Source organism: Bufo gargarizans, chromosome 9, assembly GCF_014858855.1.
Source record: "Bufo gargarizans isolate SCDJY-AF-19 chromosome 9, ASM1485885v1, whole genome shotgun sequence".
Classification (NCBI taxonomy): Eukaryota; Metazoa; Chordata; class Amphibia; order Anura; family Bufonidae; genus Bufo; species Bufo gargarizans.
Genome location: NC_058088.1, coordinates 121,228,088 through 121,253,583, shown reverse-complemented (window position 1 = coordinate 121,253,583; position 25,496 = coordinate 121,228,088). Strand labels below are relative to the sequence as shown.

The 25,496-nt window shown below is 44.4% G+C and overlaps 1 protein-coding gene across 1 annotated transcript in view; it reads right to left on the bottom strand.

Annotated features, from left to right (window-relative positions):
* Positions 1–3,091, bottom strand: part of EFNB1 (ephrin B1) — a 52,669-nt gene extending 49,578 nt beyond the window's left edge. The window contains exon 1 of the mRNA XM_044305330.1: positions 2,667–3,091. Coding sequence (XP_044161265.1) covers positions 2,667–2,773 — 107 coding nt within the window. The 5' untranslated portion in view covers positions 2,774–3,091. The remainder of the gene's footprint in view (positions 1–2,666) is intronic.
* Between the last annotated feature and the right edge of the window lie 22,405 nt (positions 3,092–25,496).

The following is a 25,496-nucleotide window of genomic DNA, read 5'->3' as shown; positions in this document are numbered from 1 at the left end:
AGGAGTTATTACTAATTTTATTACTATTAGACATTTGGGTTTCCTATACAGCAGATACAACTGAGGGATTTAGGAGATTTTGTATTACACATGACTGTGGTAGAGGGGATACTGTAGACGGGACCATGGGCTGTATAGGAGGTGCAGGCCAGGAGTCAGTCACAGCATGGACAACTAAAACTAGGCAAAGAGTTAACGCGTCAAAACGCCGAAGACGAGGGAATTGAGGAAAGCACCACCCGGCCTTGACAGCCTACAACTGTGCTGTTGATACACCCGTTCTGGTAAAGACATTACAAGTCACGTTCTGTTCTCTACATAGGTTTAATTGCAATAGTAATTACACCCCAGCTATCAATAAAACCAAAGAGCAGCGGCCTATTAAACCCATGAGATAACGCAACAGACATGTCCTGGCCTGACCAATTGCCAACACTAGGTACGTCAGACATGCGTTACCTCTCCCAGGCGGACATGAAACTGCCTGAGATAATGCAGATGAAAAATACTAGCCAGGTGAATCTGAAAATTAAAACTTCCATTCCAAAAAATTCTAAAGCGACAAAGTTTAACCTGCAAGCCTCCATTTTTAATCCGTGAATCACAACCCAAATGATGAATTTCTTAGCCTTCAGCTCCTCCCTAGATACAGGCTACACCGATCTGCTGGGAATCGCAGACAAGTCTCTGCTCATTTATACGTCTAGAAGAGACGGTCATTCATTTTACTGTATAATTCGTGACAGAAATTGTGTGGTGGGATTGAGAGTTCTGAAGCACACGAGTCAGAGAGCTGCTAGTCTATTACTAAGCCTAGCCAACATGTGCCCATCTATACATTGCCAGTTTTCATGCCCCTGGTGTCAAACTCCCAAACCAGAATGTGTCTACCCAGATCCTTCAGCTTTGTGAGCCACCACCAGAGATTGCTGTCTGAGAACGGCACCTTTACTGCTGGATACAGCTCCCTCTGGCAGCACAAGGTTTGTTTTGAACCAGGCTATTTACAAAGACCCTTTTCAAGGAGAGACCCCTGCCGCACCCCGAATACACACAGCAGCCTCCCGACATGACTGACAAGTACAATAATATGGAGGTATGCAAATTCTAATCGATCAGCCTTACCGCACAAACCCTGTAGATATCTACATGTACTTAAAGATGGAAAAAAAAAAAAAACTAGTAGCCACTCAAAGACCCAACTACAAGTCAGGGGAGCTGAGAGAAGCAACAAAAACCACAGATGAGGTCAATGGCACGTTATACACAGACATGCGAATAGGGGCTTCTTCATCTCGCCAGGCAGCCATCTCCTACAGGGGAAAAGACTGACGTGGTGAGACCTGTGCCACATTGTTAAGGTCAATGAGATGGAGCAATGTAAATCTCACATCTAGAGTCATCTTAAGCCTAATGAATAATACAAGACTACAGAAGCTAAAAACATACCGACTGGCGAGAATGGAGCTCCTGCATCGCAGGTTCTTAACAGAGAAAACTTTCATACTTGCATTAATTTTATATGGTCAGGAATGTTCCTTTATCTAGATCCCAAAAAAAGCACAGAAAATCTTGCCTCCAAACAGCAAACGTTCCGAAATTATGGATTTCGGATACATCTGGATTCTACAGGCAAGGCTGGGGATCGACTGTATATAGCAATGAAGTGTCACTTAGTGGGCATGAAGAACAGGCCTCTTGACATGAAGGGAGGAAGGTGATCTTATCTGCTCGTCTTCCAATAAACCCATCACATCCTCAATGGCTTTACAAAGACCACTCTTACAAAGTGTGATAATGGCATGTATGGACAATGAGGATCCAGCTATGGAAACCCTCGGCATGTCCTCCTCCATACATGATCCTGGCCACACAATGGTACAGCAGATATACAAATTCAGTGCTACATAGACATCAACATATCTTCTACGGCTTCTCCGGGACCACGAGTGAAGAAACACAAAAGGGAAATGTACATAGACTCTACAAGCCATTGTGCCCTGCTCCATGCCACAACCACACAACGTACCAGACACCATCTCTGTCCACAATCCTTCCCAGATACAAATGGAGAAACTTCAGAAAGTTTAAATTTATGGAAATTGTTCTAGGATGGAGGCCTGGTAAACGAGGCATCAACACCAACCAGTATTGTGCCCAATCATATACTAAGTAACTGACCACAGAGATATATATACTGTGCCCAATAATACCACATACTGGCACCCTGTGTGTGGTCAGGTAACAAAGCACACAATGCCAGCAGTACAGATATATGAGCCCAGTAATACCATGTACCAGACCACACACTGGCAGCAGTAAAGAGTTTACAACAATTCCAGGTTCCTAACCAGAATATACCTGAGCAGTAATAATGCTGCCCATAACCACACTCACTGGGACCAACAGTAGGCACTACCTGCATACCCCGCCATATTACAGTGGAAATAAGAGTGCCAAGCACCATATACCATGCCCTGCGACCAGCACCATACAGCTAGCTGCACAGGATGCCAACAGAGATGTGCGGGCATCGGCCTCCGGCAGCTCAGCACGGGCACACTTCATCCAGTCACTGCCACCTGTATAGGTTGGAGCGGGCACCCGCTGGGGAGCCGGTCGGTGGAGCGGGCGCAGCAGGTGATCCCTCCGAGCAGCAGCCTTACCGCGAGTTTTGCGAGTTCCAGGTCACCGCCTCCAGGTTCTTGCCGAGCACCGCGCACACCCGCCACAGAGCGAGCAGGAGCCCGAGCAGCCGCCGGAGACCCTCCATCCCAACTCCCGGCTGGGGTCACCGTGCCAGTCGCGGACAATCCGAACTTTTCCCGTCCAATCTCAGAACCCGCCCACAGCTCCGTCAGGTATCCAGGCTTCCCATCCCCTAGAGTCGGAGCGCTGAATTGTAATCCCCTAGCCCCGGTCACGGCTCCATGCCGCAGTAATCTCCAGCTGCTACACAACAAGCAGCGCGGGCTCAGCACACAGTCCTCCGCGTCCTGTCCAATGCGAGCTCCGGGGCAGAGCCTTCGAGGTGACAGACGAGGAACACGCTGCTGCTCACTCCTGCAGCCGCCCGGCTCAGACTGAGGTACTCAGCACCCGCCGCTCGCATCACCCCGGGGGCGTGGCCGCAGAATCACGGCGTCAACCAATGACAACAGTGTAATGAGGCTCCCTCGCCGAATCCCGCCCCGTGCCTTGTGAGAGGCGTGACTGGCGCTAAGACACGCCCCTTAAAGGAGCCGCGCTCACTCAATGCTGGAGAGCAGCTGTAAGTCCGTGCGGCGGGTGTAGCGCGGGATCACAGCGCGAGTCCTCAGCGCCCACTTCACGGCAGAACAATATCAATGACAACCCAGTGCCTAGACTTCAATGGCTGCAGTCACTTTGGGGGTTGTGTATGAATAGTCACCCCACACAGGGTGGAGAGGTCGCCTCACATTTACCCTGCAGAACTGTGAGAAATGGGGCATCGCTGGGCAAATATTTCTCATCAGGCCCCATGCACACACCCTGTCCCAGCGGCTCACATACCTACCATGTGCTGCCTGCGTTTTTTCTCTCCTATCACTAGAAATGACACAATATGGACAAGAATAGGGCATGTTTTATCATTTGCGGAACAAATATACGGTTGCGACAGCATGCGGATGACTCAGAGATGAAGAGGTCCAAGTGCAATCCGCAAAAATGTGCATCGGACGCAGATGCAAAATACGGTCGTGTGCATGAGCCCCCATACTCAACTATGTGCTCCAAAATGTCACCGGTGTACAGAGATGGTGCACACAAGCTCTGCCTGCCTTGTGGGGGGCAATCTGATTTATGGACTGGGGCATTCACTGGCAGTGGGGAGGGGTGGGAGTCCTCCTCTGTTTATGAAGTAGTCTCTATTCACTGACACTACATTATTTCAGCCATGTTCCCCCTCACAGAGGTCCCAGTGAGAAGAAGACAATGGCCAGGTCATCTCCTGACTTGTGCACATGGTCCCCTCCCCTCAGTCTCTCCTTTCTGCTTCTTGCACAATGAGAAAGCTCTTTTCAGCTCTGAGTAAACTTGTTAGTTTAGCTTCTTGTTATTCTACACCCTAAACAGGCAAGCGGTGATCTCTCTCATGTGTCCTCTCACCTTACAGTTCCCAGGAAACCAGAATTCTCACATTTTATTCCAACCACCCAGTGACTGCCCTGCACTTAGGATGTGAGCTGACGCCTCGACGTGTGCGGATCATGACTTGGGGAGCAATACTCATTAGTCTTAAATACACAATGTTGTTCAGACTATCATCCACCAGCTTGGGGTCATTTTAAACGGTTTACCTGAGATTTCGATATTGAGGATCTATCCTGAGGATAGGCCAACTTTATTAAAATCTTGGCGAACCCCTTTAACCATTAAGGATGGCTGCACACGGTGCAGATTACGTGCGGTTGTTCTGAGCAGATTTTGTGTGGAAAACCGCAACATAATACAGTACCAGCAAAGTGTATGAGGATAGACAAATCTCAGATACGGAAATTAGCTGCAGAATTTGACTGTGTGTATTAAAATTTTCTATGGAAGAGTGAGATCTGCGGAAAATCTGCATCAAATCTGCACCAAAAACCACACAAAAATGTCATAAATAGTCCAGATTTCCGTGCTTTTTTGTGCACTTTTCCGCACATAAATCTGCACCATTGCAGCCACCCTAAGGGTGCATTCACACACGGCAGATTTGTTGCAGAAATGATAGAAAATCAGTTGCATACTTCTGAATGGGGCCGTTTCTGCAGAAAGCGGACAGGAATTGAACAGTCGCCTGTGGTTATACCGTTAAGTTGGCTGTGCATATGAGATAAGTGTTGGCCTTCGGCTGACAGCTGTTTCTCCCGACGTTCATTGTGCATACGGACAATTCTGGCAAAGACAGGCACAATTACGTAATACGTGGTTTAAAGGGGTTTTCTCACTTCAGCAAACAGCATTTATCATGTAGACAAAAAGAAAGGTTTTCTGGGATTTTGATAATTCTGACGTATCAAAATCCAGTAAAACCCCTTAAATACAAGGCGCTTACTAATGTATTGTGACTGTCCATATTGTCTCCTAATTTTTGGTTGCATTATTAGTAAGTTCCATGTATTAACTTTTTCTACATAATAAATGCAGTTTGCTGAAGTGAGACAAAGCCTTAAAGGAGACGTCAAGCTGGAACTTCACTTTCAGTTAAACGTTTCCTCCTTTAAAAAAATTATAATAATAAAATAATATAAATTATATATATATATATATATATATATATATAGTTAGGTCTGTCTGTCCCTATAAAACCGTGCGACTTCAAAACGCGTCAGAGCCTACAAATAAAGCATTCATCTTCAGTATTAGTTCCTCGGGACATTGCAGCACCGGGTCTATCTTACTTTCTTTCACCTGTCACCAGTCTATTTGTGAATACTAAGCAGGCGCTTCTTCTATGATTATTATTCATTCATTCCATGGCGCTGCACATATGAAAAGGGTGCACATACATAATACAGACAAGTACAATAAGCATGAACAAGACGTGTTACACGTTGGTACAGTAGGGGTGAGGACCCTGCCCGCGGGGGCTTACAATCTATAGACTCGTTATTGGCATTATCAGGTCCTCCCTATATACATAAGGCTTCTGGCAGAGCGTGGCAAGACTCCTCTTCACAGGTATCTCTGACTGACATCGGTGGCACAAGCAGGAAGGGCAGTAAGGTGCCGTCTTATGGAGCTGTGTGGCCGCCATGTAGACATTTTTTAGGGGGGCCATGTATAATACCTGACTAGACCGATGACAATGTAGAGCCAATTCTGATCCCAGAATTTCTTCGGCCCCTGAAAGAGATTTTAGATTTCTGTTTGAGAGCGCAGCAACACGTCTGCCACAAGGTGAGGTCTGAGCCGCACTGGTTAATAATGACAAGTTTATGGGCACATTAAAGGCTCCCTTTATTTTTAGGTCATATTAGGGGGATTAAAAGATGCCCGCCTGACTGTTTTATGTCTCTGATTTATAAGCTGAAATCCAGGTGCCTGAAATTTCTTCAGATTTTGTTTGTGTGGTTTTGTTTGAGTGAAAGTATTTTTATTACAAACAGACGTTACGTCTTTACGCCGTTTCTACCTCGTCCACAAAATGTTGGACTATTTTACCTGAACAGTACATGGCTGGCTTCACACAGTATTTTCTCCTCAAAAAATGAAACAAATTACAAAGTAAAGAAAGGCGTGTGCTTTATTACAGCTGCTTGTGATGGTCACTCAGCTTTCCTAGAATCCCAAAAAGAAATTGCCTAAGCACAGATTTCTGTGGAAGCATTCATTATTTCCCACAGAAAAAGATATAATTAAAAAAATGGTTTTTATGTGGAAAGAGCACACTTGGGAGATATTTACAAAAATGTCAAAAAAATAGACCTGGCCCATAGCAACCAATCACAGCACAGCTTTCATTTTGTATTCCGCTCTTAAGAAATAAAAGCTGCGCTGTGATTGGTTGCTATGGGCAACAAAGACAGGCCTTCTTTGAGGCAGTTTTCATTGTTTGCCCTGATATAGCACAACATGGAGGTAAGGATTAGTGAAAGCAATGTCACCACTTCTGTTAATCGCTCCTCATTATGAGCCAATTACTTTTATAATTAATAAAATTGGCAACCCTTTATTTTAGGCAGTTTTTTTTTTTACAGAAACTGTAATCAGCGTCGTTTGAAGGAGAAAAGAAACCGGTCATTTCATTGCTGTAAGTGACAACAATTTGCACCCTAAAGGAGGTGACAGCTACACACAGGTCTCTGCGGCAGAAAACAGAGCTAAATATTTGGGCTGAAATTACAGTAAAAGAGATGTGAGAGTTGTAGCATTTGTTACTGAGAGGGCAGGGGACAATACATGGGAGGGGTCCCCTCACAGGTCACTAATGCACTCAGGTCTCCTGCGGAGGAAGAAAGTGCTAAGAAGTCTGAATAAACAGATTAGCAGGCCCTTGTCATTTGTGAAGACACCTCAGGCAAGGAGGGCAATGACTGCAGGCACTGACCATGGCAGGCGCTGATTGAAGGGACCCCCTCCTGTTACTTATCTGATTTACAAGCCATCTTTTCACTAGTGCTTTTAGATAAGGATCTACGCGGTCATTGTGAGGTGTTAAGCCGACAGCTCAATAAAAGGACAGTTTTTGTAGGTAAAATACAGATTAAATCTGATTGTTGGCCACATGGAGGCAGATTACAGAGCAGTGATGAAGAGCCAAACAATGAAAAAGCTACTGCTTTACTGTCATTTACTTAAAGGGCACCCCCGGCCACCATCAGGCGTCGACTGGTGCACCTTTAAAGGGCCTTTCACCTGGCCGGATAACAATAGATGGGCATGAATAATCGCTATTAGAATTGTATATCTGTATATTGTCTGCTTGCCACTAGTACAACCCCTTTCAGATGAACAGAACTGATTTTCTTCTAGACAATCTACTTCTATACTCCTGACTCATGGGATCACCAGGCACCTACTGTATGTCACTCAGTCCCCTCGGCTCCGTAGAAATGCCCTCAGCTCTTTCCTTTGGCTCCAAGCTTGGTCTTGCACTGGAATCCATGCGGTTCCTGCTCTATGGCAGCCTGGGAGTGAAAAGATAGAAAATCAGATAGGACGTATAATAAGTAATAAGCGATTGTCTAAAAGCAATATTGGTTCATTTTGTATAGCAGGCCATGCAGATTAGAGAAATGTCGATAGAGACATGCATGCCCAGCCTAAGGCTTCTGTTTACACCGATCACGCTCAGCACTGAATTGTCTTGTACGGGGCATCGTTCACAATTCCATACATCAGGTTAGTCAGTAATGAACCACATGTACGGCATTGATGACTGTTTCCATCATGACATTATTGCAGTGAATATTTGTGACAGTTTACACTGAAACGACAACCTCTGCATATTAGCAGACCTCAAACCTACCCGCTCAATGCACAGCTCCATTCAGCAAGCACATGTTTGTGTAAATTAATATATATTGCGTTTAGGGATGAGCGAATCGACTTCGGATGCTTCATCCAAAGTCGATTCGCATAAAACTTTGTTTGAATACTGTACGGAGCGAGCGCTCCGTACAGTATTAGAATGTATTGGCTCCTATGAGCCGAGGTTCCAGGTGGTACCTTCGTACCGAACTCGAGTTCAATACCAAGGTTTTTACTGTAGAAATTAATTAATGAAGTTATTACCCGAAGTCTTGCGAGACTTCATAAAGTTATAACTTCGGCTCATCAGAGCCAGTACATTCTAATAGTGTACAGTATTCAAACAAAGTTTTATGCGAATTGACTTTGGATGAAGCACCTGAAGTCAATTCGCTCATCCCTAATGAATAAATGTCACCAATGACAAATATTAAAGAAGCGCGGTACAGGTTATGTTCATATGAATAAAATCCACCGCAGATTTCATAGCGGAAAACGGACATGAAATCCACCATCAAAACGCAATCAATGGCTTTTTACAGCGTGAACTTAGCCTCAGGTTTGGAAATCCGCACAGAGTGGAGGCAGAGGAAGAAACATTGTAAAGTCCCTGGAGCTGAGATGGCTCTTATATGGTCCTGTATTCTGCAGACCAAATGGGGTTCAAACGGGGCATAAGTATAATCCATAGGGCCCCACAGCAAAATAAAACGGGGCCCCCACCACCTAGTGTAAGAAAATTAAAACAGTAGCATATGTAGAAATAATAAAGGTACGCATAATAGCACTATATATCAGAAAACCAAACTTTATAGCAAAAAAACACCTTATTGTTATTCCCTACAATGTTCCTGCACCTCATAGCCCCCCTCCCCCAACCACTGAGCCCCATAGCAATCGCTATAGGTACACCCATGGGGTTATTGAACCAGAGACTGGCCTGACATAATGGTGTCAGCATCAGGAGCAATGCAGATAATACGGCAGGAAGGGAAATCAAACTCTCCATGTCTTCTCTGTATTATTTTTGGAAAAATCTAGGACTATATTCTTGGAGCAAAAGGAGCAAGAACGGTCAACGCTAACATGATATAACAATGATGGAGCAACTTTTCTTTGAATTTCATGTTGTGTCATTCCCCTACTATTCCTCCTAGAAATATAGGAATAAATAGACAAATGGGTGTTACCATTCGGGAGTGTGTCCCCACATAGTGTGAGATTGTCTAATCAGTGCTCACTATGCAATAAGGACACCCCCCTTTGACAAAGGAATGGGAACAACCAGTTGCCAATGAATTCCTAAATATTCAGGAGGTATAAGGACCGTTTTACACAGTCAGTGTTTGATCAGTGATTTTCATCAGTGATTGTGAGCCAAAACCAGTGGGTCAAAAACTAGGAAATCTTTCCATTTGGGCTCATGCACATGACTGTTGTTGTTTTGCGGTCCATTTTTCACGGATCCGTTGTTCCATATCCGTTTTTTTTCTTTTCTGATTTAAGTCCTCTTCCGTTATTCCACAAAACATATCCGTATGGTTTCTGTATGCAATCCGTGTTTTGAGGATCGGAAACGGAAACAGTAACTTATTCATCACCAAACACATGAGCAATATGGGCTGGGCATAGCATTTCATTTTCTACAGTATGGATCCGCAAAATACGGATGCAATACGGATAACATATGTGTATTCCGTGTGCGTTCCATATTTTTGGCGGATCCATTGACTTGAATGGGGCCTCGGACCGTGATTTGCGAACAATAATAGGACATGCACTACTTTTTTACGGAACGGAATGCACACAGAGTACCTTCCGTTGTTTTTGTGGACCCATTAAATGGTTCTGCATACGGTCCGCAAAAAAAAATAAAAAATGAATGGAAGCGGAAAGAAAATAAGTTTGTGTACATCAGCCCTTATACCTTAACTCGTGTGGCCTCCACTCCTGGTTTTAGCTCAAAATCACTGATGGAAATCACTGACCGAAAACTGACAGCGGCCGTACAGAGCAATCACACAGCTATAGAAGATGGAATGTTATTTCATGGGGATTACAAGCATTTACTAAGGTCCCAGTCACACTACTGTATATTTCTGTCCGCATTCGTTCCACAATTTTTCGTTTTATCGGATGCAATCCTATTTCAATAGGGCCGAAAAAGACGCAGACCGCACACTGTGTGCTGTCCACATCCGTATGTCCGTGACCGTGGCCCTGCAAAAAGATGATAGAACATGCCCTATTCTTGCACATATTTGCGGACAAGAATAGGAATTTCTATCACAGAGAAGGATGTTCTGCAAAAACCGATATGGTTGTGTCGTGTGAATGAGCCCTAAATAAGACATCTCCGGAGAGGTGAGGGGTCTATTGGGGACTCATTCACCAACATCCTGGAAAACTTCCAGCCTATGAATTATGATCATGTAATGTAATTAATGCTCATAAGCACCTTCTACCGCAAATTACTGAAATAAACGACCAGGAATGAATCGGAAGCGACCTGCGGCGTGTATTTCCAGCGTCACATCAGCCGCTGAGGCTCCTCTCCGGTACCGGGGACGTCAGGCACTTCGACGGAGAGCCTGGAGAGTCGTTCTGTTATTAGTGGAACAACAGCTCCACCTACTGGTAACCGCAGGAACTGCCGCAGTGAGACAGCTCTCCAGGACCGTCTCACATAGCAAGACCGGAAATGTGACGTCACATCGCGGAGAGCGGCGGCGGCGTGAGGGGAATGTCACCGGGTAGTGGCCGAAAATGTATACTGCGCTGTACATTGCAGCTGTATATGAATGTGGCAGCTTCTGTATGTCAACCTGGTTGTCCAGCAAGAGGGAAAGCAAGGGTTAATGGAACATGATACAAATGGGATGTGCACAGTGCTCCACAATATTCTGTGTCTCCCACTCAGCTCCTCACCTTCTCGTACGGTTGTGTTCTGCACAATCTGGACACGAAATGTGTGTTTTCATATAACCCAGTAGTAGTATTCTGCTACCTCCGAGCCTTGTACGCTCAACACTAGGTGAACACTGAACGCAGCCGCAGACTAAGGGCCGCTTCACACGAGCGGATGCCGTGCGTGGCATCCGCTCCGTGAAAGAGTGCCAAGACCCGCTGCAGACTGCGGAGGCACGGAGCAGTAACATGACTGTTAATGCTCCGTGCCTCTCTGTGATCTCTTTACTTCGAAATCACAGTGACAACTGTGATTTCGAAGTAAAAAGATAACAGAGAGGCACGGAGCATTAACAGTCATGTTACTGCTCTGTGCCTCTGCAGTCTGCAGCGGGTCTTGGCACTCTTTCACGGAGCGGATGCCACGCACGGCATCCGCTCGTGTGAAGCGGCCCTAAAGTGACTGAACTTGCGTGCAAAAACATCATTTTTTTCCTGAGCAGATCCTGACACAATCTATTGCTCATGTAAAAGAGTTCTAGGGCTACACGCCGATCTTGGGTGTGACAAGGATCGCCGTGCAGTAGGGCAGCCATAGCCACGAATGGGGTTGCAGCGTGACGCTCTTGTTTGCTTGCAACTGCAATCACAAAAAAATCCAACCCTGCTGTATTTTTTTAAAATTCAGACGCTGCCAACATGCGAGTCACGCTGCCACCCCATTCATGGCCGTGGTTGCCCTGCCCCACTGCAGTCCTTGATTGAGCGACGATTGTCGGGTCCAAGGTTTCCATGTAGCCTCAAGACCATAGGGAAGCTGAGTGTGTTGGGTGAGCCCTACAAATGTATTTAGAAACTAGTGCACATGTACCTGTAGGGGAATGGCCTTTTGTGCTGTTTAAATATAATCTGCTGCCCGCAAATAATGTTTTTGTATGGAAACGAGCGATGGCATTAGCGATTACTCTTCCTCATACTCAGGGCCGGTGCCACAATTAGGGGAATTAGGCGTTCGCCTAGGGCGCCCGCCTGCTGGGGGCGCCCTGGTGGGCTCCCTCTGTCTGGGGCTGCAGCCCTGGGCGAGCGGCTCTTGAGCCACCCCCAGCGCCATTACAGGGGGGCCAGGAGGTGGAGGTCCTTCTGAAATATGGCAGAGCAGGCATCTGCTTACCCTGATGGCAGGTGCCTACTCTGCCAGTAAATTATCGGAGGAGAGGAGGCGGGCGGCAAGGGAGGCTGTTCTAGCAGCTCCCCACTCCTCCCTCGCGCGTCCTCTGTGATGCAGGAATATGACGCCATTCCGGCCCCGGCATACTAAACGGCGTGCTGGAGGACTGAGGAGCTGCACCACACTGGACCCCAGGGAGGTGAGTGTTTAAGTGTTTGACTAAGTGAGTGTCTGCCTGTGTGTGTATGTCAGTGAGTGAGTGTATGTCAGTAAATGTATGTGTGTCTGTCACTGAGTGTCTGTGTGTGTGTATGTCAGTGAGTTAGTGTCTGTCAGTAAATGTATGTGTGTCTGTCACTGAGTGTCTGTGTGTGTGTATGTCAGTGAGTGAGGATGTCTGTCAGTCAGTAAGTGTCTGTGTGTTTGTCAGTGAGTTTCTGTGTGTGTGTGTGTTACAGTGGGTAGGTGTATGTCTGTCAGTGAGTGTCTGTGTGTGTGTGTGTCTGTCAGTGAGTGAGTGACATGAGGGGGCGGCAAAAATCCTTGCACCGGCCCTGCTCATACTGTGGAGGAGATTGCTGCATGTAATAGCAGTGGTCTCCTCCGCTGACGAGCAGGCCATTTTCAGGAACAATTCCTTCCTTCCCGACAATCGTTAGCTGCATCTGCTGGTGTAATACCAGCCTAAAGCCTCAATCGCACGTCCGTGTCAGTGCTCAAATCCGTGAGAAGGTGGTCATTGATGCATCCATGAAGGATGCGTGTTTGGTCTGCTTTTTGCTGTTCGTGTGTCATCCGTGTTTCATGACACTGCCCAGTTGAAAAATGTTTTTCAAAGCATGTCTTCTTATTGATTCGTTCAACACCGCGCATCCGGGTTGCATCCATGGTTTTCACGGACCCATAGACTATAATGGATGTGATGGATCTGTGAACACAGACAAAATAGAGCATGTATCTGTGCTAAAAACACGGACCCACGGACTGTGCTAAAACACTGACGTGTGAATACACACATTAAAATGAACTGGGACGTATGCTGTCCGTGGAGATTACGTACAGCACACGTCCGTGAAACAGTGACGTGTGAATGAGGCTTAGGCCTCTTTCACACTGGCGTGTGTTGCCTGTGATCGTGCTGCGGCCTGCAAATGCGGACCGCAATGTGGGGCAGCCGCAGCGGATTGCAGACCCATTCACTTGAGTGGGTCCATGATCTGGCCGTTGCGCAAAAAGATAGGACATGTTCTATCTTTTTGCGGAACGGAAGTACGGGACGAAACCCCACGGAAGCACTCTGTAGTGCTTCCGTAAGGTTCCATTCCGCATCTCTGGATTTGCGGACACATTCAAGTGAATGGGTCCGCATCCGTGATGCTGAATGCCCACGGAATGGCGCCTGTGTATTGTGGCCCGCATTTTGCAACGGGCCACACACGCCAGTGTGAAAGAGGCCTTAAGAAGTAACCTGCCACTTCAGAAGCTGGTCTCAAATTAGTGGTGGACAGTCAATGGAAAAGATATAGTTGGTGTTTTGATTGCAGATTTAGTGGTAGAAAACAGCCATTTTCTGTGACGAATTTTAACAGTGTAAACATACCCTGAGGTTTTTATTTAAAGAAAAAATGAGGTTTTTTTTAACTAAAAAAGAGCAGAGGATAAAGTGACAGGGAGGCTGCCCACCATCTTCTGCTAGGAGATCTGAAGCCCTGGAATGTGGCATTACAGGATGGGCTGTCCATCAAAGTGGAGTGCAGCCAACATGGAGTAGTAAATGTGTGGGGCCACACAACATGGTCCATACAGAACAAGCACATTTTACTTCAGTTTTTCATAAATGATATACTCCTGGACAATGTCTATGAGTGCCATGTACCCACTGTTATTTAGGGTAGGTGATTAGTGAAGAAAAGCAGCAAGCTGTGTCATGTGGGGGACCCTCGTGATGGTGGAGAAAGGGAGTCTGGTAACTACTTGTACTGGTCACGTCCATTCATGACCTCTTCTATGGTCTTCACTTCCCATTTTCACACTCCATCTCTTTTGCGCTGTGTTCCCCTGTGATGTGCCTGTCCTGGCAGCGCAGAGCCCCCTCGGGCGGAGGGAGGGTTGGCTGCTGTGTGGGTGCGTGTCAGCATATATGTTATCTGATTGCAGTCACTGTCTGCAGATTCTGTGTGGTCTGTAGCTCTTCTCACCTGGCTGCCTCTCCCATTTCTGAGATTTCTTACCTCAAGCACTTTCCTCTTACATTTGCACTGAATTCTCTGTCCACCACAATTATTGTAATTTACTTTCTCCATTTTCCATTACTGCCACTGTATAGGCATGTCTATGATCCTGACTAGATGTCATTTATTAAAAGGAATTTGTCTAGATTACTGACACAAGAACCGTATATAAGTCCTTCTGCATGTAATGTACTCCATACTCAATGGAAACTCAGTGTACACTGCCATGGCTTCAGAATCAGAAATGCTTCCAGTGGTCAAACTTAAACTTTGGCATGGTTAGGAGAGCCACAATTCCTCAGGTCGCTAAAAGACATAAACCACATGGCGCTCCATAGTGTAAACCAATGGTATTAAACAGGAACACACTCCCCAGAAAGCAGCACTACTCAGTAGTTAGGTATGATGAACTAGGAAAGACTGCAGCCACCTCCTCGCCTGGTGCTTCACTCGGAAGTGCTGTCCTCAAAACCTTAAAATAAAATATGTCAATGTATGACATGTTTTGGGGATGGTCCACCCCTTCAGATAAAGGGGACAGACTGTCCTTGAAATGTGTCATTCTTAGACATATTTCATTTATTTCAATGTTTTAATAAAATACCTTTGAGGAAAGTGCTCTGGGCTCTGCCTTCCCTTTGATCACAGTTCATTAATAGACTTTCTTTTTATTGTTCTTATAAATTTCTAAGAAGTTCCCAATTTATTGCCCTATAAGGCACACAGTTTTTCTCCCAAAGTCGGGGGAAATGTCAGTGGGGTGAATACTAATGATTACTTCCATGATGGTAGTGCTCAATAGTACAGTAGGACCAGGGAGCGGTGAATGCAGCGCTCCCTGTACGGGCTGTCTACTCACCGCTTCCTGGTCTTTTCCTGCAGAGCTCCACATGCTGTGACCTGCGCACAGCGAGCATGAGGACATTGTTGCGCTTTGACCTCATGCTGTGCAACTTCGGATTACTGCGCAACAGGAAGACTCCTTTTAGGAGCGGCGGCAGAGTCCGGAGCAGGTGAGTTGATTTTTTTTTTTTTGTCTGATCTGTGGTCTGATTTACATGGGGGTCTTCTTAACATTAGAGGTCTGATCTGAGGTCTGAATGGGTGTCTTATTAACATTGGGGGTCTGAGCTGCGGTCTGATGAAAAATATTATTTTCTTATTTTCCTCCTCTAAAACCGAGGTGCATCTTATGGGCAAGTGCACCTTATAGGGCGGAAAATACAGTAAGTAAAGCTAAAGAGGTATTCAGGTAATTTCCATAGGATAGGAGATAAGCCCCATGATCACAAGAAAAGGGAACCCATACCCCACTGAACCCTCCAAAAAAATAAAAACCAGAGCAGAAGGTCAAGCATGCACTCTGCCGCTCCATTCATCTCTATGAGACTGACGGAGTTTATTTGGTCCCCTCTGGATAGGGGAAAACGTCAAATCGCTGGGAAACCCCTTGAAGGGAACCTTTGTATAGTTCATACAGTACATTATGTTATGCCTAGTGCAAACCTAAGGAGTTCTGGAAATTAAGAAAAAAAAGGGCTTGTCTAGTCTATGGGGCAATAATTTGGTGAATTAAAATGGCTGCCGTCATACTAGTAAACACAAAACCTGTACTAAACATGTAGCAGGATGAGTTGCGTGAGAAAACAGGTCTAGACTGAACTAAGCCCCCATCCCAACTCTGGCTTCAAAAATTCTCCTCATGATAAATCCCCCCTATGGAGTATCAGTATTACATAATCCTAGAGTGTTCTATTTAATGCGGTTCCTTCCGAGTATTTCATGGCATATCTTTAGTGGCCACGTCACCACCAGGAATCCCAGTTCTTCAGCCGCCTGCTACACATAAGACTTGTGTCTTTAGTTATTGCTTAAGAAGTCATTTTAGTTCTGTTATTTCATGTTCTCCTGATTGTCTGATTCTGACTCCCCCCAGAAATACATCCCCTCCCCCGTGAGGCAACTATGCTTATGAGGAAAAGTAGATAGTATCAGTGAATTCTTTTCACATGCAGGTAACCCCATGAAACCCTGTCATACCCTGCATGCTATGCAAAGGTCCTGGATGATCTCAGTGGACCTCCGAGGTAGTTTGGGAAATAGAAGTCCAACATTCACCCCCTCCTCTGTACAGTCTGTTCCAGAACAAGAGGTGATGGTTGTCCATAGCTAGAAATGTATTCATTGTGGTCTTTTAAGTAAAAAAAAGCTCTGCAGCCAATAATATACATTGGAAACCAGTTAGGCAAAACGTTGTATAAAGATTACCAGTTACATATGTATAAGGACCACCTCCACCCCACTTGTTATAGTCATCCCCTCATTATAGTCTGTCCCAATCAGTAGTGAAGACGCCTTCTGTCTTTCTGAACATACACTTTTGTGATATTTAATTTAATATTGGCTTCTGTTCCTTGGTTCATTTATGACCCTATCCTTGCCTTGCCCACCCTAAATAGCCAGGAGGAGTCCTTCTGTCAGTGTCACCGTCTGCCAGTTGCTACTTATCGCTGAGTCTGTCATTAATCACAGCCAATTAGAGCAGGGAAATGCCTGCCACTCCCTGGGAAATGGCGTACATAGGGTGTACATACAGACATATATATTCACTCTTGGCTTATTTAAAGAGGTTGTATCTCTAGTATATGCCATACATGTCTGATAGGTGCAGGTCTACAGAATGAGAGCCCAAGGTGGAGGGAGAGCAAGCAGCGCATGCACAGCCGCCCTCCATTCACCACTTTATTGCTGACTCAGTATTTTTCATATTGGTGGATAGAGGGGTGTTTTAGTGGCTTTCCCTCCATTCACTGCCATGGGACTTCTGAAAACAGCCAAGTGTTCTTCCTCGGCTAATTTCAGAAGTCTTCTAGCAGTGAATACAGAGGATGCTACACATGTGCAGAGTGCTCTCCGTTCACTTAGGGGGCCCTGTTCTGGAGATACGAGCAGGTTCCAGAGGTGGGACCTACACCTATCTGATATTTATAGCAGTATTCCATAAATGTTCCAGAGGGGAATATCCCTTTAATAAGGGCCCATCAAAAACTGCCCTGTACAGTTTCAGATCCATTGGAGGAAGCAGTCATGAGACTCGGTCATGTGGCCGCTTTATAGACAAATCTATACTGATATTTCTGTACAATGCGTGGAAGGAGCCGCGAACACCAGGGTTAGCACACAAAGGGGAAAGGGGAATTTCTTAATTACTTCTAATTAGTTAGGCTACTTTCACACTGCTGTTTTGAATTCCAGGGATCTCACAATCGGTTCAAAACGGATCCGTTTTTCCCTAATGCATTCTGAATGGATAAGGATCTGCTCAGTCTGCATCCATTCCGCTCTGGATGCGGACACCAAAACACTGCAGCGTTTTGATGTCCACCTGGCGATGCGGAGCCAAACTGATCCGTCTTCACTGACACAGTATGGTGCAATTGAAAACAGATCCGTCCTGACTTACATTGAAAGTCAATGGGGGACGGATCTGTTTTCACTTTGTTCTTCATAATGCAAACGGATCCGTTCTGAACGGATGCAATCGTTTGCATTATAGGTGCGGATCCGTCTGTGCAGATACCAGACGGATCCGCAGGTGTGAAAGTAGCCTTATATTGTTAACCTGTTATGAACAGCCAGTATCTGGACAACCATACAGGTATCAGTGTTTAGCAGAAGAGCTTTCTCTCATAACATAGCACGTTCTCATAGGTTCTGACCTGTTACATGTGCGCTTGGCAGCTGAAGGCATCCGTGTTGGTGCCATGTTCATATGTGCCCGCATTGCTGAGAAAAATGATTTCATATCTGCAAATGAGCATCTAGGAGCAACGGGGGCGTTGCCATGACACCTAGAGGCTCTGCTCTCTCTGCAACTGCTGTGCCCTCTGCACTTTGACAGGGCCAGGCAGTGTAAACATCATATGCCCATATACCTGTACCCCAAATAGCGGCATTTCTTTGTTTATTTTTCTGTTCTGACGCATCATGATGTGAACTCGGCCTTACCTGCTGTGTGATATCTTTATTAACTGTTGCCACCAGAAATAAGTTGCAAAGATTGTGTCAGTGAAAACGGATCGTTTGGCTCAGTTTCATTAGACAGACACAGCGTTTTGGTGTCCGTCTCCAAAGTGGAATGGTGACTGAACTGATGCAGCGGATCCTTTTACTTCAGAATGCGTTAGAATGCAAACTGATCCGTTTTGGACCGCTTGTGAGAGCCCTGCGCAGATCTCAAACCGACGCGAGTGTGAAAGTAGCCTCACAGCTTCTCTGTGAGCTGTAATAGGACATATTGGTTCTCGCCAACAGCTTATTACAATGTTTCGCTTGAAAAAGAGAACAGTTTACTGATTTGCATTTTTTTGGTGATTTTTTTTTAGTATTTGGAGGACACTCTTGACATGATAACCTGTTTTCTCAGTTAAAATCCTACGTTACATCCTAAGCTACGCAAAGTGGTCGCTTTTGATACTTGAATTTCAGTCCAACAAGATTACACAAGTGGAATGTTTTGGTGGCATGAAGTAGTCCTGCCACACCTTGGGCATTGTAAAGTTTTCCACAGGGTCAGAGGTCAAGACCTGTGACTTCTTCATCAGGACTTGATTAATGGTGTTGAAACCAGAGAGATGTGTGATGAATTTCAGAGTTTTCATGTCCCCAGGATTTTGTGCCTTTGAACAGAAAAACAATCCATTAAGAATAAGGGGGAGGGCAACACAGGTTAGGACATGGGACCTCTCAATGAAAGTGAACGGATGGCATAGTAATGAAGTGCTGACTAGACATCATACATCCCAAATGTAAGAGGTCTGAGTGCACATATTTGACTTATTCCACACAAAATGCCCAGGTGACATACATTATAAATAACCAGTCTAAGCTTGCAGGAATGTCAGTCTTAAATATCTTTATTTTAATTTGGAATAATGGCTTCATGCCTGAATACCCAGGTATTTCTAAATAAAAGATAATGCAGCTACTGGGCTTCTAGATAAGATTGTGTAATGGTAACGGCTTTGCCAAGTTTGTTCAATAGCAGAAAATCTGCACAGATGTGCAAACAAAGGGATAAATGCAAAATGAATAATTAATGACGCCAAACCAGTACGGTTACATGAATGTGATAGCATGAGATGAGAGCGGCAGTGCTTGGCAATAGGGGGAGACTGTAAGGCATACCTACATTAAGCTACATACCGCATGTGGATTTCACCAGAATTCTAATCTGTGGACTCTGTATGTAAAGTTATCTGCACAGTATATGTCATGAGCATTATGTGCAAAGCATGGACAAGGTTATGCGCAGGCTGCATTGAATGGAAGGGGCTGGTTTTTCATAGTCAGACATTTATGGTATACCCAGAGAAGTGGTTTACTTGCTCAGCTGCTCCTATAAGTGAGTGGAGAGAGTCACACATACAGAATCACCTCTCCATTCACAGGAGCTGCAGGGTTGGGATAGTGGAACCTCAATTCTGAAGAGAGGTGGGGCTCACATCTTTTTATGAAAACTTTTGATATGCCATAGCAATGTATCAATGTCTTGATCTATGGGCTTCCAAGTGGTGAGACCCCTGCCGATCGCTAGAACGAGGAGAGAGAAGTGTTGACATAGCTCACACTTTTGTCACCGCTGGACATAACGTCAGAGGAAATAAATAGGTTGCAGCTGTAGAAAGGACTTCCACCCACTGCATGGACATAGTCATGTGACCACAGCCCAGCGTGTGAAATAGGAGCATTAAAGGGAATCTGTCACCGGGATTTTGTGTATAGAGCTGAGGACATGGGTTGCTAGATGGCCGCTAGCACATCCACAATACCCAGTCCCCATAGCTCTGTGTGCTTTTATTGTGTAAAAAAACCTATTTGATACATATGCAAATTAACCTGAGATGAGTCCTGTCCCTGACTCATCTCACATACAGGACTCATCTCAGGTTAATTTGGATATGTATCAAATCGGTTTTTTAAAGCAATAAAAGCACACAGAGCTATGGGGACTGGGTATTGTGGTTGTGCTAGTGGCCATCTAGCAACCTATGTCCTCAGCTCTATACACAAAATCCCGGTGACAGGTTCCCTTTAAATGTAAAAGAAGCACATTGCAAAATTACAGCTATCTTCATAAAGGATTATATTGAAGGATGTTGAGGCAAACCAGAAAACCTTGTTAAGGGTCCATTCACACGTCCTGTTTTTTTTCATCCTGAAAAACGGTCCGTTTTTTTGCGGATCCGTTGTTCCTGAAAATGTTTCCGTATGTCATCCGTATGTCATCCGTTTTTTGCGGATCCGCAAAAAACGGGAACATGTATACATTTCAATAATCAAATAAAGTTGTTTGGATTTCTTTGAAAAAAAAAAAAAATTTGTTATGTGTTTCCAGGAACGGAATCCGCAAAAAACGGATGACATACGGAATGACATCCGAATGTCATCCGTTTTTTGCGGATCCATTGACTTTGTATTGTACCAGGATCCGATTTTTCAGGACAAGAATAGGACATGTTTTATATTTAAACGGACATGCGGAACGGAACAACGGAAACGGACAGCACACATTGTGCTGTCCGATTTTTTCCAGGACCCATTGAAAATGAATGGGTCCAGATCTGGTCCTGATCTGTTCCTGAAAAAACGGAACAGATCAGGAAAGAAAAAACGGACGTGTGAATGGACCCTTAAACTGGGTATACTCATTAGATATTTAGCTATAGATGAAATTGCCAGGTTCAATCAACGTTCATCTATCATTAATGGGAATGGCCACTTTAAAGGCAGTTATCCACACTCAATAGCTGGTGACCGAACGATCTACAACCCAACATGTATGTATGTGTATCTAATAGGGAGAAAGCCGCTGCCAGACAATCTGGTGGCAGTTTAACTCCTGGGTTGGGCCGAAATATGTTCACTTTGCCTGTTCCTTCTCCCCCTTACATATTAAACTGTTGGTCAAACCCACCATTTTCGGGTGGGAATACACTAATGTACATGATGGACTTAAGGATGCAGTTTACCATGGCATTCAAGAAATGTTTTTCTGAATCCTGCAGAAATGTAAATGCAGCTGGAGACTATATTTTAGGCTAGTTTCACTCTAGCGTTTACAGATCCAGCAGGCTGTTCTGGCCAAGACACTGCTGAAATGCCATCCAGTCTAAATAACTATAACGGGGCCCGGCAAAGATCCATCCACAATCCGGCAAATATGCAGAGAATCGTCTGGACAAATACAGATGTGCGCAGGGTTTTTTGCTGTCCGATTAATGGCATTCTATGCCAGAACAGCCTGCCAGAAGACTGTAACGGCAGCCTTACACGGGTATCCATGGGGGTTATGTGTTGTTTTTTTTTTTTTTTTTGCTACAGCAGACGGTTCTACGCCATACAGAACCTTCTAGTAAAAAAGTACATGGGAGATGGATGACACTTATTGGCATCCATTAATCACATACAGGAAGATTTTAGGGATTCATACTGCAACACACTGAGAAGAATGCCTATTATGGTAGGAGGTGGGGTTCAGCTTTTAAAACAGTGCCCAAAAACTTCAAAGCTATGCCACTGGGGTCGGTTAGGGGCATATGATCATAATCTAAAGATATCAGTATGATAATAAATCAGATATGTGCATATTATTTTTTGTGTCTAATAAGCTACTGTAATCATTTCTTATAGTATCCATTGATATAAACCTCTGTTTAAGAGAAGATAAGAAGAGAAAGGCTAAGCCACATCATAGCTGCCCTGACAGTAAGTTTGTGAAGAGTATGAAAAAGAGTGTAGTGGTTCTAGTGAATAAGGGGGTAAATGGGTGACGACTGTGATAGATTTAACATCTGGTTTATGATGTCTTTCCTAACCCTCTAAATGGGAGAGAGTGCCCACCACTGCTAACCTCTACTCTCTTCATGTCTCTGGATTGTCTGAAGGTCCATGTTTTGCCTTGGACTGTTTGACCTCACTCCTGTAAATGTTCCCACATTCACCTTTTATTAGGTTTATTTCTTGTTTATGCCTCTGAACAACAAGGTTTTTCACATTTCCCTGCACATTTCTAAAAGGTTTTTGTCCATCTCTGGATATACTGTTACGTATGGCTACTCATATGTCCAGTGAACACCTAGGAATCCCCAGGTTCCTCTGCCTACTGGCACATTAAACCAGATTAAGGTATTTGCATTTCTTAACTTAAATCCAGATTATCCCTCAGGACCAAACAAAATAGCCAGACAGAAGCTGGGGGTTGTAAAGAAGAGAAAAAGAGTACTAGGAAACCTAAAACCATGTTATTTTCCAGAATAAAGGACACCTGAGAAGGGAGGGAGAGATGAGGCGTGGAGAGGAAGTTTAGCACCATGGATGCTTCTGTGATATTTGATCAGGAGTCCGTGTGTGCGCCTATTTTCCATAGTTTTTGCTGTAACGTCCCTTTTTTATTCTTTGCAGTTAATGTGTATCCTCCTCCTCTCTCTGTCTCTTGTCTTCAGCTGGTGTGTGTACTGAGCCAAAACCACAATGTTTGCCATTAAACTAATGTGTCTCCTAATGTGAAAGCATTTAGAACAGCTATGTAAAACAAAGGGGAGAAGTCACGGAGATCCAATATTGTATATAGAACCCTGCCCCAAGACAGTGAAGGTTTATATTGAACCGAACTGGCTCATAATGATTTTTATGTTGTACATAAGAGCGCTTATGGCTTGTTCTTCATCGTACCCATTATCCATATTTTGGCTTATATACATATTGAGTGATTTCTGCAGTAATTTACTTTGCTTCTCTTCAAGTGGCCATGGAAATTTGCCATTATAACAGTAGAAACAATCATGCCACCTTGTCTGAATCATTGAATAAAAGTCTCTTACATTACCAATAAGTAACTGAGTGAACACTGCCGTCATAAAATAAATCCTAGAGTATAAATATCGATAACTGGACATCATGAAAATGCCTTCATTACAAGGGTGGTTTACACCCTTAAAGTGGTTATCCAAATTGTAAAAGATCCCCTCCAATGCCCGGGCCCCTCGTATCCATTATACTTACAGGCAACCTGGCAGCGACAAGTAAGAATAATCTATTTGAGGGGCCCAAACATTGGAGGGGATCTTTTAGAATTTAGATTACTCATTAATAATATTGACATATATTAGACTAGAGATAAGATCATCTTCATATACGATACTGCCATGAAAATGTAAGTCTTTTCTTCATGTGCATGTTTTTTAGCTGAGGTGAAATGAACATCAGCTTTGGAGCCCCATAAACAGGGAGTGCAGAATTAGTAGGCAAATGAGTATTTTGACCACATCATCCTCTTTTTGCATGTTGTCTTACTCCAAGCTGTATAGGCTCGAAAGCCTACTACCAATTAAGCATATTAGGTGATGTGCATCTCTGTAATGAGAAGGGGTGTGGTCTAATGACATCAACACCCTATATCAGGTGTGCATAATTATTAGGCAACTTCCTTTCCTTTGGCAAAATGGGTCAAAAGAAGGACTTGACAGGCTCAGAAAAGTCAAAAATAGTGAGATATCTTGCAGAGGGATGCAGCACTCTTAAAATTGCAAAGCTTCTGAAGCGTGATCATCGAACAATCAAGCGTTTCATTGAAAATAGTCAACAGGGTCGCAAGAAGCGTGTGGAAAAACCAAGGCGCAAAATAACTGCCCATGAACTGAGAAAAGTCAAGCGTGCAGCTGCCAAGATGCCACTTGCCACCAGTTTGGCCATATTTCAGAGCTGCAACATCACTGGAGTGCCCAAAAGCACAAGGTGTGCAATACTGGCCAAGGTAAGAAAGGCTGAAAGACGACCACCACTGAACAAGACACACAAGCTGAAACGTCAAGACTGGGCCAAGAAATATCTCAAGACTGATTTTTCTAAGGTTTTATGGACTGATGAAATGAGAGTGAGTCTTGATGGGCCAGATGGATGGGCCCGTGGCTGGATTGGTAAAGGGCAGAGAGCTCCAGTCCGACTCAGACGCCAGCAAGGTGGAGGTGGAGTACTGGTTTGGGCTGGTATCATCAAAGATGAGCTTGTGGGGCCTTTTCGGGTTGAGGATGGAGTCAAGCTCAACTCCCAGTCCTACTGCCAGTTTCTGGAAGACACCTTCTTCAAGCAGTGGTACAGGAAGAAGTCTGCATCCTTCAAGAAAAACATTATTTTCATGCAGGACAATGCTCCATCACACGCGTCCAAGTACTCCACAGCGTGGCTGGCAAGAAAGGGTATAAAAGAAGAAAATCTAATGACATGGCCTCCTTGTTCACCTGATCTGAACCCCATTGAGAACCTGTGGTCCATCATCAAATGTGAGATTTACAAGGAGGGAAAACAGTACACCTCTCTGAACAGTGTCTGGGAGGCTGTGGTTGCTGCTGCACGCAATGTTGATGGTGAACAGATCAAAACACTGACAGAATCCATGGATGGCAGGCTTTTGAGTGTCCTTGCAAAGAAAGGTCACTGATTTGTTTTTGTTTTGTTTTTGAATGTCAGAAATGTATATTTGTGAATGTTGAGATGTTATATTGGTTTCACTGGTAAAAATAAATAATTGAAATGGGTATATATTTGTTTTTTGTTAAGTTGCCTAATAATTATGCACAGTAATAGTCACCTGCACACACAGATATCCCCCTAAAATAGCTAAAACTAAAAACAAACTAAAAACTACTTCCAAAAATATTCAGCTTTGATATTAATGAGTTTTTTGGGTTCATTGAGAATATGGTTGTAGTTCAATAATAAAATTAATCCTCAAAAATACAACTTGCCTAATAATTCTGCACTCCCTGTACAGTAGGATTTGCTGAACTGTTGTTTTAGGCACACATCTAGGCGCTCCCTGCTTCATTACGGCAGTGAGCTGCTCCACTTGCGCATCTTCGTAGGCAATGTTAACCTCTCACATTTATGGCACTTTATGCTCTGCGGTTTCCACTTGCTTATTTGCAACAGTCCATTAATGATACACTTTTATCACAGCAGCACACCAACAGTTCACAAAATGCTCAGTTTCATAAATACTACCACCCTTGGCCCGAAAGCCAACAATCATTCTTTTTTTTTAAATGACCCATTTTACTCATAGGGTATTTGCTTTTCTAAATCAGGCAGTCCTATTAAAGGGGGTGTCCATGCTACAGATTTTGATGACCTATCTTCAGAATAGGTCATCA